General features: G+C 32.7%; 4 protein-coding genes across 4 annotated transcripts; 1 reads left to right on the forward strand and 3 right to left on the reverse strand.

The window, feature by feature from the left end:
• Positions 1-230: 230 nt before the first annotated feature.
• Positions 231-1,875, forward strand: LOC101218142 (chaperone protein DnaJ). The gene is made up of 3 exons (XM_004142655.3): positions 231-481; positions 683-1,140; positions 1,335-1,875. The coding sequence occupies exons 1-3, from the start codon at positions 299-301 to the stop codon at positions 1,786-1,788; spliced, it is 1,095 nt and encodes a 364-aa protein (XP_004142703.1). The 5' UTR covers positions 231-298; the 3' UTR covers positions 1,789-1,875.
• Positions 1,876-2,617: 742 nt separating this feature from the next.
• On the reverse strand, positions 2,618-8,419 carry LOC101219569 (aldehyde dehydrogenase family 3 member H1). The gene is made up of 10 exons (XM_011655484.2): positions 7,961-8,419; positions 6,463-6,531; positions 6,234-6,330; positions 5,919-6,125; positions 5,454-5,569; positions 5,050-5,154; positions 4,793-4,965; positions 4,613-4,703; positions 3,754-3,903; positions 2,618-3,109 (listed from the first exon to the last, which is right to left on the reverse strand). Exons 1-10 carry the CDS (start codon positions 8,171-8,173, stop codon positions 2,876-2,878), a joined length of 1,455 nt encoding a protein of 484 aa, XP_011653786.1. The 5' UTR covers positions 8,174-8,419; the 3' UTR covers positions 2,618-2,875.
• Positions 8,420-10,148: 1,729 nt separating this feature from the next.
• LOC101219329 (aldehyde dehydrogenase family 3 member H1) lies at positions 10,149-17,464 on the reverse strand. The gene is made up of 10 exons (XM_004142580.3): positions 17,095-17,464; positions 13,378-13,446; positions 13,187-13,283; positions 12,864-13,070; positions 12,590-12,705; positions 12,369-12,473; positions 12,106-12,278; positions 11,925-12,015; positions 11,373-11,522; positions 10,149-10,595 (listed from the first exon to the last, which is right to left on the reverse strand). The coding sequence occupies exons 1-10, from the start codon at positions 17,305-17,307 to the stop codon at positions 10,362-10,364; spliced, it is 1,455 nt and encodes a 484-aa protein (XP_004142628.1). The 5' UTR covers positions 17,308-17,464; the 3' UTR covers positions 10,149-10,361.
• Positions 14,110-16,044, reverse strand: LOC116403449. The gene is made up of 2 exons (XM_031884598.1): positions 15,008-16,044; positions 14,110-14,825 (listed from the first exon to the last, which is right to left on the reverse strand). The coding sequence occupies exons 1-2, from the start codon at positions 15,410-15,412 to the stop codon at positions 14,799-14,801; spliced, it is 432 nt and encodes a 143-aa protein (XP_031740458.1). The 5' UTR covers positions 15,413-16,044; the 3' UTR covers positions 14,110-14,798.
• Positions 17,465-20,081: the final 2,617 nt, after the last annotated feature.

The raw sequence follows: 20,081 nt of genomic DNA on the forward strand, positions 1-20,081 counted from the left end.
TTGTGTAGTAGAGGATGATTGATTGATTTGATAAAGATAGATAGAAAGAAATAGAATTTGGAAAGCCAAGTAGGATAGATTAAGGAGAGAGTTGGCAGTTAAATTAATGGTGAGATTAACAGAATCCCCCAAATAAAATGCGGTTTTATTTTTTAAAAAGAAAAAACATTAATTTGTTTTGTTTGGTTAAGCTTTCAATTTGTTTTGTTTTGTTTTGATTTTGTGGACAAAGTCAAAAGAAATCTATTTTCTTTTTCTCTCTTTCCCTCCCTTCTTCTCTCCCCCCTCTCTCTCATTCATGGTGGATCTTCCTCAAGCTCTTGGCATCTCCTTTCGAAATTTCTGCAAATCCTACAAATCCTTCTTCAAAAAATGGCATTCTAAGGTCAAGAATTCCAAGAAGGATACTGATAATGTCGTTGTTGATACTAAACACGACGACCCTACCTCCGACGCCATCCATAATTATGGCCCTTCCAAGGTATATATATATACATATATATGCTTTCAAAACGTTTTTATGATTTTATCACCTCATCGATCCCTTGTTATTTCTGTTCTTGTTTTTTTTATTAATTATCTTGGTCTCTACGCCTGATCAAAATTAGATGGAAAGGAGAGGAAGAGAAGCCTTAAATTTATTTATTAGGCCTTTAATCCAAAACAAATCGTTGATTTTCAGGATCACGAAGATATTAAGAAAAAGGAAGGACCGAGACCGACGAAAGGCGTTCATAGCTTTAGATATGGAGGCCGGAGTCTGAGAGAGAATGATACGACCAGTTTCAGGCCTCAAAGCTATGACAGTGGATATTCTACTCTTTCACGGAACGCGAGTCGGAGAGGTCAAAATGCAGGGTCGACGTCGTCGTCGCTGTTTCGGAGCATGAGTAGGAGGAGCAATGAGTCGATGACGTCAAGAGTGAGCAGCGGGAGAAGGAGTATCGATTCGATATCGTCTTCACCACTGTTGTCGAAGAGTGGTAGCAAGAGGAGCACGACGCCGATAATGTTCTCGAATTCGTCGGGGGTGCTAAAGGCTGCGGCGATAGAGAAACAGCTGGAATGCACACTGGAGGAGCTATGCTTTGGGTGCATAAAGAAAATTAAGGTCACAAGAGATCTCCTCTTGATCAACGGGTTTGTGCTCTTCTTCTTTTATAAAACCCCACAATGTTCTTTTCTTTCTTTCTTTGATAATAGTTGTTTAGTGCAAAATTTGGAGAGCAGGATAGGGTTGTTGAATCATGTACGTTTAAGGGTGAATATTTGAAAATAGGGTGTGTTTATTTTGATGTTGAGAAAGGAAAGATAATAGATTATTAAATGGATAGGCAAGCGATGGAGGAAGAAGAAACATTGACAATGAAAGTAAAGCCAGGGTGGAGGAAGGGGACAAAGATAACATTTGAAGGAGGAATGGGGAATGAGAGGGCAGGCAGTTATCCAGCGGACACGTCCTTTGTGATAGCTGAAAAACGACACTCATATTTCAAAAGAGAAGGTGATGACTTGGAGTTAATGGTGGAGATCCCTCTATTGAAAGCCCTAACTGGTTGCACCATTTCAGTTCCATTATTGGGAGGGGAAACAATGAGCTTGGACATCCACGAAGTGGTTTCACCTGGTTACGAGAAGCTCATTCAAGGTCAAGGTATGCCTAAACTTAAAGATCCTGACACCAGAGGCGACTTGATTCTTAAGTTTTTCGTGGACTTTCCAACTCAATTAACTCCCCAACAACGATCTGATGTTTGTCGAATTTTAGAGGGTTCTCACCATTCTTAGTTTAAACCAATTTGGCTTTATTTTATTAGGATTTCACTCTATAATTTTTTTATATATATATATATACATATATATTTCTTTTCTTTTCTTTCCTTTCTTTCCTTCTTTTGTTTGATTGATTGTAATTTGGCTTTTGGCTTTTGGCTTTCGGCTTTCGGCTTTGGCTTTTGGCTTTTAAGTGAAAAAAATGCATTCTTTATATGATGCCTGTTCATTCAACAAACTCACTAGAGAGGGCTAACTCTCTTTGGATTGTTGGGCTTTTTAGTCCTCATGCTGCTTTTTAGTCCCCAAATTATAAATGTTCATTAAGTTTTATACTCTATGGAAAACTTTGAAATATATACTCTATGAAGTAAACTCAATCAAAATCTATATTTAGAAAATAAATTTCAATTTTTATTTAGGAACGAGAAATAATAGTTATGACTGAAATTGATATTATATTAAAATAGGTTGGGGCACGGATGATATAGAGTAGGATTTAGTAATGACTCAAATACACTTATAGAAGAATTTTCTTTATCCCAAGTTTTTGTTTGGATTAAGAATAAAATTTGAGTAATGGTAGAACTTTTAAATCATTCCACCAATTCTATTATAACCAGATAAAATCACTAATAATCATCTAACAAAAGTAATGGCTCAATCTTCCACTCATAATTATTGAGGATTAAGGATAGAGTGAAAATGCATTCTGAATATGTGATTTTCCGATGGCACAATGGAAAATTCACAAATGTTTTCCTAGCAAATCTAATTATAAAATAAACAAAAAAAAAAAAAAAAAAACAAAAACAAATACACTAAGAGCTTAGATTCCAATCCCTAATGTCATAAGCAGTATGCTATATTCATTTTAATAATTTCTTTTCAAAATTACTTTTACAAGAATCAATTTATAGATTTTTTCTTTATTGAATATACTTCTGAATTCTCTTACGAGTTGTAAAATTACAAATCAAACACTATTGATTCATTAAATATGGCACAACTTTGAAAATGAAGAGAGAGAAAACACAAGTTCACAAAGCAGCACATACAAGTGAAGAAGACAAATGTAAACAAGAAGAGTGTTAGAAGATGCTTACGACCAACCAAGAATAGCACGAATGAGTTCCAAGATGCCACCTCCAAGAAGAGCTTTAAGAAATCTTAGCTTTCCGTCAGTGTAAGGCGGGTAACGCATTGGCACGTCACCCACGAAACTTCGATAAAGAACAGCCTTCTTATGGCTAAATGCATCAAATGAAAACTTCCCATGGTAAGCTCCCATTCCACTCTCCCCAACTCCTCCAAATGGTAGTGTGCTAACTGCTAGCTGCACATATTATCAAACAAAATTTGAGGAATTCTAGATCGATCGAGTGGCATGATATTAGACCAATGCGAGATGTTTTTTGGTTAACTAATCTATGAGGAATTTTTTGTTTTAGGCTAACATGAATAATCACCAAAGAATTCACTTGTGAAAACAAAAGCAATCTTAAAAAGTGACCGCTAGATATAAGGACTCGAAACTTCTAATAAAAACGGTGCCAATACCTAAAAGCAATATTGGGCCTTTTTTTATGCAACTGTTACTATATTAAAACATCAATTATATCCCGGATAATCAGGAAATTTAAGAAAGATTTCGTTTTTCTTTTCTTTTTTTTTATTGAAAACATCAACTTCCATTAAGAAGTTAAAGAATACACAGAAGTACAAAAAATCCAAGCCTAGACATGAACACAAACCAGGGATCAAAGCTCCCTAGGATCCCTCGTCACACCCTAAATACGCTACAGTTCCCACAAAACCCATAAAACTGCACAAACGCTAGCAAGCCAACTCCACAAAGGTTAGCTATTGTATTAAATCCCACGAGGGGAGATTTTACCCTACAAGTATATGAGAATGCTGATAATTTGATTTGACCAATCAAGTTCCATTGAGTATGGTAAGCGGAAAAAGAAATCTTACATGTATGGTGGTGTCGTTGATAACCACACCTCCTGCAGAGATACAAGCCACAAACTGTTCCTTGAGCTTTTTGTTGTTGGAAAATAAATATGCTGCTAGCGGCTTTGTGCCTGAATTCACTATTTCGAAGCTATCCTCCAATTTGTCTACCTGCTCCAGTCCAGCCAACAGAAAAGGAAAGAGAAGAATGAGGAAGAAAATGATCCCGATTGTATTATTTATTCACCATCCATTGTAGTTCTCCATGCAAAAAAGAACAACTTCCTTAACAGTTTCGTCATAATTCATATGCCTATAGTCAACTATTTGACAATTGAACACAAACAATTAGTTCTTTTTTTTCCAACGAGCAAAATTAATTCATTATGTCTTGGAAAGTTCCAAATATAGCAATCAAACTCAAAGTTTTAGCAGATATGAAGTAACATAAAGATATTGTAAATATGCCAAAAATGAGATCCATCTCTCGGAGTCTATTATAATAGACTATCTCTTTAGTAGAAGTCCAGCTCTATGTTTGTAATTGTTTTAAAATATTGTTATGCACCTAACAATTAGTCCTAAAATTGCTACCAATTTTAGTTACCCTTTTGGTCTTGGTTTCGGTTTTGTATTACTATTATTGATATTATATTATAAGTAGAATTCCGTGAGCTCAATGGTTAAAAAAATCAACGCTTCTTGTAAAAGAACAGATTTTAAACTTAAGAGGGGTAGTAGGATTCCCTTCGTCTTTTAATATGTTTGTTTTTTCAGGTAAAATAAGGAAAAGATAACAAAAAGATTCATGCTTATCTCATGATTTTTTTTTGCAAATGACTAACTGATTAATTCTACTAATTAAGTGTACTAGTTTTACCGTGATAATGGGAAGCAAGGGACCAAAAATCTCTTCCGTCATGATCAAAGAGTCTCGAGGGACATCCAATAAGATGGTGGGAGCAATCTGTCTGCATTATGGAAAAGGTGCCGTTACTCAACAGTCAATAGTTAACCGATGAACGTCAAAAGCGTAGGCCAGTGAATTAATTTAACATACAATTTGGATTTGTCCTTTTCGCCTCCATGAACAATCTTGCTAGAAACTTCATCATCATCTAAGAGCTTGGACACGCGATTAAAGTGGTTAGCATTCACAATGCGAGATATATCTTTAGATTCCAATGGATTCGTTCCATAAAATCTCTCCAGTTCTTGTTTCAAAGACTCCACCTACAAATATGAACATGAACTTGAAAATAACCAAATAGAGCAAGTACAACGAACCAAACGTATTTGAGTAAAAAAGGAACTTACCAATTTTGGAGCAAATTCTTTCGTAGTTATGATGTAATCAGGAGCAACGCATGCTTGTCCATTGTTACCACCCCACTTCCCGGATATAATCCGTCTACAGGCAACCTTTGAAAAACAGATATATTTGAATTTGTATAAGATGGTAGCAGCTAATTACATGGTTGAGAATGATTCTAAAATAGTTCAAATCAATTTCCAAAATCGCTTAGAAATTGCTTTTATTCATTCAAAATCAAATTTAATAGCATGAAAAATACGTTTAAAAGTGCAAAATTGAATAGTGAATCAATTTTGAGTGACTAAAAGTGTCTTTTAGATTGATTTTAAACACTGAATAAATTGATTTTAACCATTTCAAAATCACTTTCAAACATATACTAAGATATAAGGAGGGAAAGAAGTACTTGTAAATTGATTTTTGAATCAACTACTACTGGAGTTTTTCCTCCGAGCTCTAAAATAACTGGAGTAAGGTGCTTGGCAGCAGCTGCCATCACTATACGCCCCACTCTACCGTTGCCTGCAAGTTATGAAGCATCGTTTATTTGAAGAAAAGCCACCAGACACAACACTTCGTAATGGCCAGATTTTCATAAACACTGTCAAATAACACCATCACTGTCACCTTTCATGATTCCAAAGGAGTTTATTACTATAAATTTTTAAAGATAGATGTGAAAGGAAGATTAATATCACTTGGAAGCCACTCAATCCTACAATTATTCAAGTGTCATACTAGATGCTGACTTGCCTTTCGTTGAATTTATCATACCTTCCTTGGTTCAATATATATATGAGATGAAAACAGAGATATTTGCCTATAAAGTTAACAAACTTCCCCTTTTATTTTCAAGCTAAATGGCACAGACCTGTGTAAAATATCTTGTCCCACTTTTGCTCCAGCAAAGCATTAGTTTCGGGAATAGCACCCTCGACAACTTTTACAGCAGACGTATCCAAATACTTCTCAAAAAGTTTTGCAATTAAAGATGATGTTGCTGGAGAAATTTCTGAAGGCTTTAGAACCACGGTATTACCAGCTGCTATTGCTCCAATAACTGGATCAAGAGATAAAACTGGGAAATGTGGCCAATAATGGTTAGTATCCATGATATCGTTGTTAAGATAGTTTCAAGACTGCAAATGATTTTCAATAAGATGGGAAAACATTGACACTAACGTACAGAATGGATAATTCCAAGGAGAAATGATCAGCACAACACCCAAAGGTTCTGATACAATTGCAGCAGACGAAGGAAAACTGGTCATTGTAGTTTGAACCTTCGATAATAGAGCATATTGTTGTCCCCAGTCAGGAAATACAAATGGAATATATATATATATATATATATATATATATATTTATATATAAAATAGATGCTCAATCCACAGGGAGTTTGCAAAACCAAATACCTTCTCTGGTTTCATCCAATTTCCGATTTCTTTAATTGCCAATTTACACGAACCTTTTACCATACCTATCTGGTATGGTTTGAAAAATCATCAGTTGAAAGGGGAAAAAGAACTTCAAAGGATCAGTTGAAAGGGGAAAAAGAACTTCAAAGGATCCAAAAATATAGCTGAAAGAAACTTCATAAAATAATTGACTGTAACAGGAGAAGTAGGAGGATCTTCCTCTAGCCATAGTTTGAAAAATCAATAGTTTCTGATCATTAAAGTATTAAAAAAATTAAAGGCAACTGAAACTAGTGGTATTGACATATGAATCTATGATAGGAATGGACTAATTACACGATGTAAAAAACCAGTGGTGGTAGGCGTCTAGACAAACAACGATCGTATTATGGAAAAATCATTTCAATTATGATCATTCAGAATCAATGGGGGGGAGGGAATAGTTGATAGATAATCATTTAACTCTGGCATAGAAATACACTTCCTAAACAAACTTCTATGCTTTGTAGAAACTATCTTTGAAATCAATAACTCTCTTAGTTACGGATAATAAGTAAAACATATCCTTTTACTTTTCCAAGGCACTCAGACTCCCTCTTATTCATATATATAAAAGCTGCCATCAACCAACAATCCTTTATTGCTTCTAAAAGATACCAGAACAAGATTTCAAGATGAAGCTGTTTACCAAAAAAGAATAATTCTCATCTCCAAACGGCTAAATATGTAAACCTATAAATATTTATAGAAAACTCGCCATTTGACTGAATAATAATATTTAAAGAAAAACAAACAAACAACCCTTTCTATGATAAATAAAAACTTCGAGAGTTTACTCGGGCAAGAATATTTTCGGTTAATTTTGTAGTCAAACAAAAAATATTTCTCTCTTGTATTTCCTTTGCTCGACTATTTTGTTAGAAAAACATGAGCTTCATCTCAAAACCAATTATCAAAAACTAGAGCAATCCAAGTATTTTATAAGGATGGTATGAAGTCTCTTCATGTTTATAACTTGGGATCCTCAATAAATTACAGAGTACTTTCTGCCAAGGGAGCAAGCCAATAGAGAAGACAACAAAAAAGGAAGCAATATAAATGGATTACAAAATAAAAGAGAGTTCTACTTGAAAACTAACATAATGGGGCATTGAGCCTAATAAACGAGAAATTCTAAGTTTGAAACGTGGTTGATAGCATTAATAAATATCTTCCATTAATGGCACCAGTAAGTCATCTTCAATGATCACATGGTCCCACACAAACTGCAACTGCCAGGCACTACCTATATTTGGTGGATGAAATTGAAACTGAACAAGGAGAAAGACAAACAGAATTCGAAAGGATTGGACATTTAAACAAACAGAAACAGTGATAACAGATCATAGCATTAATGGAACAACATCCAGCAGAAGATATCACGAATCTGAACAGTCTCTAAACACAAAACAACGATTGAAAGAACAGTGAAGGAGTTGAGTGTAAAAAGAAAGACCTCATGAATAATGGATTCCAAGGCAGGCTTGGAGAGGTCAGAGCGAAGGGCATCGCAAATATCTTCCTCATGGTCAACGCAGAGCTTCAAGAGGCTCTCAAGCTGTGATACTCTCCACTCATAGCTCCGAGTGTTGCCGGAGTTAAAAATAGCTCTGAGTTCGTTCACCAAGTCCGTGGCGGCCGCAGCGTCGAACAACTTCGTTTGCGACATCGGGAATCGCGGCGGCGGGAGACAAGTATGAGTATATATAGAGAGAGAGAGGGAGAAGTTGAAGGAATGGAATGGAGAGAATGTTGGGAGTGATTTCAGGGAGAAGGAGGTGTGGTATTATCATTTGCTGTATTTTGACGAAATTCGGCGTCTGAGCTCAAAGCTCATCGATCACCATCACCATCATCATCCTCATCATCATACCTCGTTTCTTCATTGTCCATGACGCCAGAGAAAGCGCATGTACTCCACGCGCCTGGGTATTGCCTCGTTGGCAGATTCGGATTTATCAATATTACAAAAACAATTAAATATACTTGTTTATCTATTCACACCCTAAATTTCAAACTTAATCATACATCAATTTTAATCCACCATACTCTCATACTAAATCTGTCAAAATTCATAGTTGTTTAAGGTAATAACAATCAACCAATAGTAACTATAATTATAATTATAATCATAATCATAATCATAAACGGTTACAATAATAGTAGAGCATAATTTTTTTCGACTCAATTAGATTAATCACCTTGTTAATTGAATTGTAACGGTTTACAGATTTAGATGTGGGATTTATGTATCATTACAAATGCAAAACGCAAGTAAACAACATTAAACGTAATCACAAAATGACTACCTCTTAAAGTACCATCCATTCATTCACATTAGGTAAACATGGCCTAAATGTTATTTAGTAAAATATATATAATATATATGTATAGAATGAATGAATGAATCGGTTTTTTTTTTTTTTATGAATCTAAATCGTTCGAATCGATTTATAAATGGTTTGATATTGTTTAATTAAAGAATTCATAAAGTTATTATCATATTCATTTCAACTCACCAACACTTGTGAAAGTATGTAAGTACAAGCAAGAATCACAAATTAGACACATAATCACTTCACAAATTAATTTATGATGCAAGGGCCTAAATACGGGTGACATGTCAACAAAATTTAAGAAACCTGTTTAGTTTCAATTTGAAATGCGCTCGACTAAATTTGAAAGTGTAAGAAAATATTGATGTGTTTAGTAAATTTCTCTTCGAGGAAAAAACCAATTTAAGGATGAATTTGAGAATTTTATCATTAAGCCTAAGAATTGTAGACAGTAGAGATAGAGAGAAGAACTTTTATTTCTTAAAATACAAGTGTTAAAATTAATTGGAGTAAGAAATTCATTTACCATTAAGAAAAAGGGAAGATATGAGAAATTTGCAAGATGATTACTTATACAATGTTGTATCAATATCAAGTTAATGGTATGAGGATCTATGTGATATGTAACTTTGGTTTGTTTATATGGTTTTATTATAGTAAAATAAATTCATAAATTTTGGAATGGCCAACGGATCCACATAACCTAAAATCATAACATATACTATTATTTTATGTTAGAATACATGTTTTTCAAACAATGTAAACCTTATTTTAAAACCTTATTTTCGTAGTTTAGAAAACAAACAAAACGGTTCGTTGTTCTTTTAAAATAGATCATTTTCTATCGTTTTTTTAAAAAACATTTCTATCTAACATGAATGTACGTTTAGCTCTTCTTACATTAAAAATCATTACAATATAAACCTATTTCAAAAAATTCACTAAATGAAGTGTTAATTTTTTTTATGTGATGACTTAACCCTCAAAGTTATAAACTACCTTTTGTCATTTAGTAAGTTTGCTAATCTTAATTGTTACAAACTAAAATTGTACTTAATTTGTATGCTAAAAGTTCTTTTTGATTCATTAGAATGAAGAATCAAACTCTAGATCGATAATAGATATCTAGATCAATTACATAAACACATCTATTAGTTCTTTACTATTGAACAAAGGCATAGGGGTTCTTCTGAATTTTGGTAATTATAAAAAAAAATTAAAAAGAAAAAAAATTGCGAAATATTTTTAATTTTGGCAAACGAAAACAAAAGACATAGGAGTTCTTGTTTTATGAAAAAGTATTAGTTCTGATTAAAAATTTGTAGAATAACTCCTACCAACATAATTTTTATTGAATATACTTATGTTCTCTCATTAATTATACAATTTCAACCAAAGCACTACTGATTCTGTAAATATGACAAAAACTTGAATACAAAGGAGAGGGGGAAAAAACTTGAAAAGGCATCAAGGAAAGAACACATAAATAAAGAAGTTACAAAGTGCGATAAGGTGCAATGCTTATGACCAACCAAGTAAAGCACGAATGAGTGCCAATATGCCACCTCCAAGAAGAGCCTTAAGAATTCTCAGCTTTCCCTTCGTGTATGGCGGGTATCTCATTGGCGCATCACCGGCAAAACTTCGATAAAGAACAGCCTTCTTATGGCTAAATGCATCAAAGGAGAATTTCCCATGGTAAGCTCCCATTCCACTCTCCCCAACTCCTCCGAACGGTAGTGTGCTAATCGTCAGCTGCACATGTCATCAAACAAGTTTTCAATCTCTTCAGTGTTCGAATTTTAGATTGGATAAGATTAGAAACCATATTTATGATATATAGAAGCAATGGGTAAGATATAATATCAATTAACTCTGAAGATTTCATCTCAACAAGATGATAATAAAAAGAACTTCCTGAGGAGGAACTCAATACTCCAGTTTGACGTTGCAAAAGGGTTAATATAACTACAAACATAGAATATATATATATAGATAGATAGATAGATTTCATGTCTAATTTATCTTGTATTTTGGGACTATTAGAATCTGCTTCCTGAATTATAATAAACCAACAAGCCGGATTCACATTTTAGCTAATCTTTACTTTCTAGCCTGAAGCCAATAACCGAGAGAATTCTTAATACTATTTGCAAAAGTTCATGACCAAGATACACTAGATTCTCTTTTTGGGAGGCCTAAAAGGAGAAGAAAGTTTAGACTGCCAATAGGCATCAATTTTGTAATTTAACCGACCCGATTAGCTCATTCATGGGATGTCCAATACGAAAATTACGAAATTACTTCCCTGATCAGGATTCAAATTAAGAAACTGGAATAGTCTAATTTATTTCTAGATTCAAATACGGCAACTATCTCCTTTATAATCAGAAAATTTGAGATAGTTCTAATTCATTTCTTAGTATTATCAAGTAGCGGGATTTCCAAACGGGGATACTATTCTTCAGGCTTATGCCAGTATCCAAAGTTTCAACCAATCAAGTTCCAGCAAGCAGAAGGAAGAATTCTTACATGTAATGCGGTCTCATTGATGGCCACGCCCCCTGCAGAGATACAAGCCACGAATCGTTCCTTGAGCTTCTTGTTGTTGGTAAATAAATATGCTGCAAGTGGCTTTGTGCCCGAGTTCACTATGTCAAAGCTGTCCTCCACTTTGTCGACCTGCTCAAGCCAAAAAAGGGAAGAAGAAGAGGATTGGAGACAGTCACATGCCTATACTCAACCTTTAGTCTTAATACATATATAATTAATTCTTCCTTTTGTACTATAATTGATGTCAGTAGTAGTAGTTGGGAAATAAATCACCTGAGCTAGATGAAAAATAATTATTATCTTATGTTAAAATGACACGTTATTCACTTGAGAGAAGAATATGATCTATTTGCAAACGAGGTTTACGAGTCTATTTGTTAACGTTAAATCATCATTCATCCAATAGTTTTAAGTTGGTGGACGAAGACAAAGTTAATATTATGTCATCTATAGGTTATGTTTTACTTATATACTTCACCAAATCAGATAAATAAAAAGACTACATGTCTAGAATTATGTCATCTATTTTACCGTGAGAATAGGAAGTAAGGGACCAAATATCTCCTCCGTCATGATTAGTGAGTCTCGAGGAACATCCAATAAGAGGGTGGGAGCAATCTGCCTGTGTCATGAAAAAGGTAACACTCATCAGCAGTCAATATATAACTAATGATCGAACAAAATAACAGACTAGTGATGTGATTTAACATACAGCTTGGATTTGTCCTTTTCGCCTCCATGCACAATCTTGCCAGAAATTTTATCATCATCTAAGAGCCTTGTCAAGCGATCGAAGTGGTTAGCATTCACAATGCGAGATAAATCTTTAGTTTCCAAGGGATTCTTTCCGTAAAATTTCTCCAGTTCTTGTTTCATACACTCCACCTAGAAGCGTGAACAAGAATTTTAAGATAATCAAACTGAGCAAGTACAACTAACTGAACTTAATTATTTGTGTGAGAAAAAAGAGCTTACCAATTTTGGAGCAAATTCTTTGGTAGTTATGACATAATCTGGAGCAATGCATGCTTGTCCATTGTTACAACCCCACTTGCCAGCTATAATCCGCCTACTCGCAACCTTTGACAAATAGATATTATATTTGAATTTGGATAAGATGCAAGTAAGACATGATAGAATAAGTAGCTAATTGAACTGGAAACATAATGATTCTATGAGGAGGGAGAAAAACGTACTTGTAAATTGATTTTTGAATCTACTACTACGGGAGATTTTCCTCCAAGCTCTAAAACAACAGGCGTAAGATGCTTGGCAGCAGCTGCCATCACGATGCGCCCCACTTTTCCATTGCCTGCATGTTAAGAAGCCACTAGTTTAAGGTAGATTTTATTTGACCAAAAGGAAATGGGAAAAAAGCAACCAGACACATGAAATAAACTGCAGACAATATGATTATTGCACCAGTTTAAAAATTTTCGTACTTTGACTTTCAAGCTAAAGGGAACAAACCTGTGTAAAATATTTTGTCCCACTTTTGCTCCAGCAAAGCCTGAGTTTCGGGAACAGCACCCTCAACAACTTTTACAGCAGAAGTATCCAAATATTTTTCTAAAAGTTTTGCCATCAAAGATGATGTTCTTGGGGAAATTTCTGATGGCTTTAGAACCACAGCATTGCCAGCTGCTATTGCTCCAACAACAGGATCGAGAGATAACACTGGGTAACGTGGACAAAAATGGTTAGTATTCATAGTATTGATTGTTGAAAAAGATTTAAGAATGCGAATGATTTTCAATAAGATAAAAGCAAAACATGAATCGATGCTGACGTACAGAATGGATAATTCCAAGCTGAAATGATTAGGACAACGCCAAAAGGTTCTGGTACAATTGCAGCAGACGAAGGAAATACGGTAATTGAAGATTTAACCTGTGATAATAAAGCATAATGTTATCCACAGTCAGGGAATTCAAAGGAAAAATATAGATTAGTCCCATCACACGAGGTTTGTAATACCGAATACCTTTTCTGGTGCCATCCAACGCCTGAGTTCCTTAATTGCCAATTTACACGAACCTTTTAATAGAGCTATCTGCATAACAAGTCCCACGTCAGTTTAAAGGAGAGAACAACTTCAACTGACATGAGAAAAATGTAGCTGAAAGAACCTTCATAAAATAATTAAGTGTAGTAGAGGAAGTACGTGGATCTTTCTATTGGCTTAGTTTCAACATTCAATAATTTATGACCATTAAAGTCCTCATAAGAATTAAAGGGAAACTGAAGCTACGGGAAGTGCCATGTGAATTGTCATGAATGAAAAAACAATACTAGTGAATCAATATAGGAAGACAACCATACGATAGCCTTAGATAACATATTCAAAGTATTTCAGCATAAATCATATACCAAGTAATGAATTCATTGTGTAAACTTCATTTCAATGTTGACATCAATATTTTGCAATTTCAACTAAAATGATTAGATCAAATTACTTCATTTTGTAGAGAGCCTACAAATCAAAGAAATAGAGGGTTTTATTTTTAACTTTTAACTAATCAGTATCTGGTCACTAAACCATCATGACCAAAATGAGAATACCCCAAACAACTACCAGAAGTGAAAGTGTTAATGTTGGAATAAATGGTATCCCTCGTGAATGGTTGCTTCACTTCCGTGAGAATAACCAGATTTTTAATATATGTGTAGTACGTGTTTTTTCTGCTTAGATATGGTTGTGATATTGATAACAATCTTTTTTAAATTTAGAAGATGCATTTATTCCAACAGTTAATTCAGAAGATGCATGATGATCATCATTTAGAACAGATCATTATTAAACGTTGGCATAGAAATACAGTACGCCCTCAATGAACCTCTCGTGGAATCTATCTTCGAATACAACACAACCCATCTTCATGGAAGTGCAGATTTTTCTTAATCATAGAACAGTCGTCATCTACAAACTCTCATAGCTTCTAAACAACGCAAAACAAGATCTCAAGACGAAGCTGTTTGCTAAATGAGAACGACTCTCATGCCCAAATTAGCTAAAAATGTAAAACTAAAAAGAATTGAAGTATTTCTCTGTTTCAATTCCTTTGCCCGACGATTTTGGAGTACTGGTACTTGGTTGGAAGTAGCGAAGGGAAATAGAGAAGACAAGGAAAAAGGAAGCAATGGAGAAGGAAGGAACAGGAAGAAATGCAGTATTAAATATAGAGAGTGTTCTACTTGAAAACAAACAAGGCTTAGATGGAAGCCTAATAAATGAGAAACTCTTACTTCGAAATATAGTTGAAGCATTAATAACTCTCTTCCATTAGTGGCACCAATAAGTTAGCTTCACTTATCACGTGGTCCTGCTCAGTATTTGGTGGATGTGAGAGTAAGAATGAGACTTTGAAGGATGGACATTTGAACAAACAGGTGCCGTTCGTTAATTCAACTACCGGAAAGCACCACTGAGCACTGATAACCGAACAGAAGATTTATGAACAACAACATCGAACACAAGATTTTATACTCCGATCAGAAAAATCATTGACGAACGACGATAACGACCAATTCTTGAAATGAAAAACGATAGAGAGAACCGAACAAAAGCACAGCATCAGAACAGCGAAGGAATTGAATTAATTAAGGACGAAGACCTCATGAACGATGGATTCCAACACAGGCTTGGAAAGGTCAGAGTGAAGAGCATCGCAGAGATCTTCCTCATGCTCCTGGCTGAGCTTTAGGAGACTCTCAAGCTGCGACACTCTCCACTCATAGCTCCGAGTCCTTCCTGTAGTAAAACTACGTCTCAGTGTGTTCACCAACTCCGTAGCCGCCGCAGCGTCGAACAGCTCGGACTCGGACTCGGACTCGGACATCCCCAATCGCCGTCGTTGGAGACGATGATCAGCATATACAGAGATAGAAAAGTTGTGTAGGAATTTATTGTAGTTGACACGATAATATTCCTTGGTTGAAGGAATTATGGGAGAGGATTTACAGGGAGTAGGCCGATCGTTAAAGTACAGGTGTCGTTCTCCTATTCGCAATTTCTCCATTTCCGATGCCACCAAGAAAATGGCGTTTCCTCAGGAATTGCCGTTCGGTTGGACGTTACTCCCTCGCGCTTTCCTTCATACTTTATAATATAATTCTTTCCTTTTGTTATTTTAATATTAATCTAGTGGCCATTCAACTTTTAGGATCCGAGTTTACGTCAACATTTCAAAATTATCATATACTAAATTCAGCTCACCACAATCTTAATTACCATACCATCTTTCACTCTGATTTGATATATCATCCTATAATTCTTTTACTAAATAAAACTTTTGAAATTATATCAATTTGAAACTGTAGTATACGTTTAAGATTTTTTTTATTTTAAAAAATAACCTTTTTTGAGAAATATTCTTATGATGGTTAGAATTACGGATAGAAAATCTTAATAAATTAATTTACTTAAAAAAATTACGAATTTAGTCTACAAAATTAGAATAGTTAACAGATTAAATGAATTGATATATACATATAGACATAGCTTAAACTCATGCAATTACTTGTTTAGAGTTTTAAATGGTATTTAAACTTCAAAAATTAAATGTATAAATAGATAATTTTCCTTTTTAAACAATTATCTTCAAATTTTCATACTCATTTTTAAAAAAAAATGAATGCCTCCAAAATTTGCTAGAAAAAAGATGGACCTACTTTTATATTTTTGAATTTTATGAATATATTGTATACAACATTAACATTTCAAATACGTTTTAATTGTAAAAATCTATTAAATAGAAGAAGAATAAAAAAAAATTGTAAATAAAATGTTGACAAAATATAATTAAATGATAAAACTATTTAAAATGGGGTTTTTCCAAAAACAATAAAAAGAATTATACGTAGAATAAAGTCATTAAAATATACAAATTTTATTATATCTGTTTTTTAAAAATTATTGAAAATATTTATAAATTAGAGTAAATATTTTAGTTTATTCCTTTATTCTAAATAAATATATAATTTAATTTTTAGTAACACTTTTAAAATAATATTTATTGCGTTTATTTTTCCAAAAAGTGGAAGTGGTTTGTATTTTTTTTATTACTTCTCGTTTATTTATCTATTTATTTGTTTGGGACATAGAATGTATAATTAAAAGTTGAGGTCGAAAAGCAGTCTAAATTAAATTTTAAGAAAATAAAAAACTAAATGAAAAAAAGTTGAGGTGGAAAAAGGAAAATACCTATAATATATTAAAAGATTATATTGCACACATCAAACCCTACATTATTCCTACCACGTATTATACTATAACTCATGTAATTTTAATACAATTAATAACCATTTAAAGAATTATTAATATTTTTATGTAGATTCAAGCTCTCACTCCTTCCAATTAATCGCTTCAATATGATAAAAAATAAAAAAATGTATTCTTAAAATCAATCAAATTTCTTGAAAATATTTAATTATATCCAAAAGTTTCCTATATTTTTTGTAGATATTTTAATTAATTTATTTCAATGTAAAGGTGAGTTTAAACGAGATAAAAATAATTGATCTACCTTCAAATATACGAAATTTCGCTCTATCATTGACCATTCATGCTAAAATTTTTATCATTTATGAAAAATCAAAGAAATTTTGATTTATAAAAAGTAAATATTTAAACAGATTTAACAAATAATTGGAGAGAGATGGAGAGAACGAAAAAAAAAAAAGAAAAAAAAAAAAAACAAACCTCATGAGCGAAGGCTTCGAATTCGGGTTTATGAAGATCGGAATTAACCGTTTGAACCATCACTTCTTCGTTTTCACAAACCAATTTCAACAGATTCTTCAGTTGATTCTCTCTCCATTCGTAGCTTCGGGTTTTGCCGGAATTATAGCTCTCTCTCAGCTCCGTCACCACTCTCTCCGCCGCTTCTCCGTCGAACACCGTTGTTTCCGCCATCGCCGTTACCGATAAAGATATCAAATACGCAGAGAGAGAAGGAGAGGGAAAGCAAAAGAAAAAGAAAAGAATGGGGAGTTCTGGTTTTCGCTGAATTCCACCGATGGGAGATTATATAAAGGGACGAAATAACCAATACAAAGTAGGAAAAGGACTAAAAATAAAGTTATCAACTTATCACTAACAAAATTTGGCCCATAATTTCCTTTTGTTTTTTTATGCAAGAAAAATATAATACAAAATAAATTAAAAGGTGTCCATTTTATTATTGCATCTTTCTGCATTCTGCCTAATGCCTATACCTTTATATTTATCATTTTATTCCCACTTTTAGCTTTTCTAAAAAAAAATTAAATACTTTATATGTTTATTTATTAATAAAAATATATATAAATATTTTAGTTCATTTTCCAATTTTTAAAATAAAAATTTTACTTCAATAAATTAATTGTCATTATTGTTAATTTTAAGTTATTCCTTAAAAAAAAAAAAAGAACCTTCTATAAAAGAATTGACAACATTCTCTAACTAAAGAAATTAAAATAACTCTTATAGTTGAATTGTAAGAAATTAAATTAAAAGAAATTTATTAAGTGTTATTTTTAAATATAACAAAATATTTATAAAATATCACAAATGATAGTATATTGTATTCACAAATAAACTAAATTGTGATATTTTTTTATATCCATAGAGATTAAAAAAAATTATCATCCAAAATAATTATTTTAATTTTAGTAATACATTTTGTATTTGAGGATATTATTACTACTATGATCATTACATAAGGAATCTTGAGCATTTGGATTTTATGAATGTATGAAATTCGGTGCTTGTCGCTTTTATTTGAAAATATTTTTTTACATAATTGTATAAGTAATTAAAATATATGTTTTTGGGGATGGTTCTTAAAATAATAAATTTATTAATGCTTTAAAGTAAAGAAGATTACCAAATAAATCTTCCTCCAAAAAAGATATTTATTTTCACCATCAGCCTATGTCAGTTTGTTCAACTAACTAATTACTACATAACTGTTTTATTACTATAATATTACTCACCAAACATTCATTTTCTTGATATTATTGTAATCATCTATTCAAATTCAATATTTCAAACTGGTTCAAATAGATTATAGAGATGTGTTATACATAATTTGAACAACGAGAGAATCAAAATAAAGTATAATAGAATTCGAGATGGAATAGAAAGTGATCGGATCATAGATAAAAGAGGGAATTAGGCCTTTTGGTCCAACCTCCAACTTCGCTCAAGGTCTAAGATGTCCAACAAGCATATCCACACTCCCGATCCATGAGGTTTGCATACCAACTCACACGACTCAACTCTTTTGTTAACCAAACTCTAATATAATTCAACAAAATATAGTTTAAGTTTTGGAGTATGTGTGAAGGCTTACTACCATTTGTAGGTATTCTTTATTTAGCATCTTGCAAGCCTTATCTCTTTCTACGAAAAATATAAATTAATTATTTTGAAGCACTTGAATTTGTTTATATATTAATATCAACAAAGTATATGTCTCAATTTGTTATAACTTTAGACGATAACTTCCAAATTTAATCCACGATCGAGCCTTTAATGTTTGTGTCAAATAATGTCACTCAATACAAATTGTCAACCCAAAAAGTGATAAATCTTTAGGTAGGTAGTAACGTGTCATCTAGACGTGAGAAACAAAAGAATGAGATGACATACTTTTAAATTGATTAAAATTAAAATTAATTATAAAAATTAAAATTAACAAACAAAATATTAAAATTAACAAAAACTTGGAAGTATAAAAATTATAAATGAGAAAAAAAATGGATTAAACATTATTTAAATTTAAATTGATTAATTATAAATAAGGAAAATTTGAGATGAGTTGAGAAAGGAACCAGGAAGGAATAAGAAAATTAAAGATCGAGAGAATTAGCGAATGGGTTATGATAACTCTTTCCCAAACAAGGATTCCCCTGTAATCCTTTTTCTCCCCCAAAACACACTGATTTAGGGGAATTAGGAAAATAATTATGACCCAAACACGATTTTCTTTTTTTAGAATTAGGGTTAAATAACCCTACAAACTATCGGACTTTATCTTTTCACAACTCTACAAATTTTTTAATTCACCTTTTCATAACCCTTCTCATAATCCTACAAAATTTCCTACTTCATCTTATCATAATACTAGACTCATAACTATTCCATCAAACACATGTTATAATAACACCACAATTATAATTCTTCCCCCAAACGCATATTATCATAATACTACAACAATAATATATCCCTGAAACACATATTATCACAACCTTACCAATAATAACCATAACCCCAAACACATATTATCATAACACTAGGACTATTATAATCTTACGTTTATCATAATCATTTTTCCAATAGCTCATTCCATCTTCCAAACGCAGGCTTAAGAAAAGTGTGGAATTTAAATCTTAGTAGGTACAAAATTAACAGGACTAGAATTCAAGGGGAAAAAAATTAGAGTTCAAATCTAACTAAGCTATTAATAATATTTGTAACGTGAAGTTAATGTAGATTGAAAAGTGCTTTTTTATGGCTCTTGAGATGAATTTGTTAGTTTTATTTATTCCATTTTTATTATGAACTTTTTAAAAATTATAACAAATCACTTAAATATTATTTCAAAAATGAAAAAAAAAAAAACGAAAAAGGTCTATACCCACGATAGGAAATACTATAAATAACCAAATCAACACGCAATTAATTGGTTATTTACACACATAATA

Source organism: Cucumis sativus, chromosome 4, assembly GCF_000004075.3.
Source record: "Cucumis sativus cultivar 9930 chromosome 4, Cucumber_9930_V3, whole genome shotgun sequence".
NCBI classification, from domain to species: domain Eukaryota; kingdom Viridiplantae; phylum Streptophyta; class Magnoliopsida; order Cucurbitales; family Cucurbitaceae; genus Cucumis; species Cucumis sativus.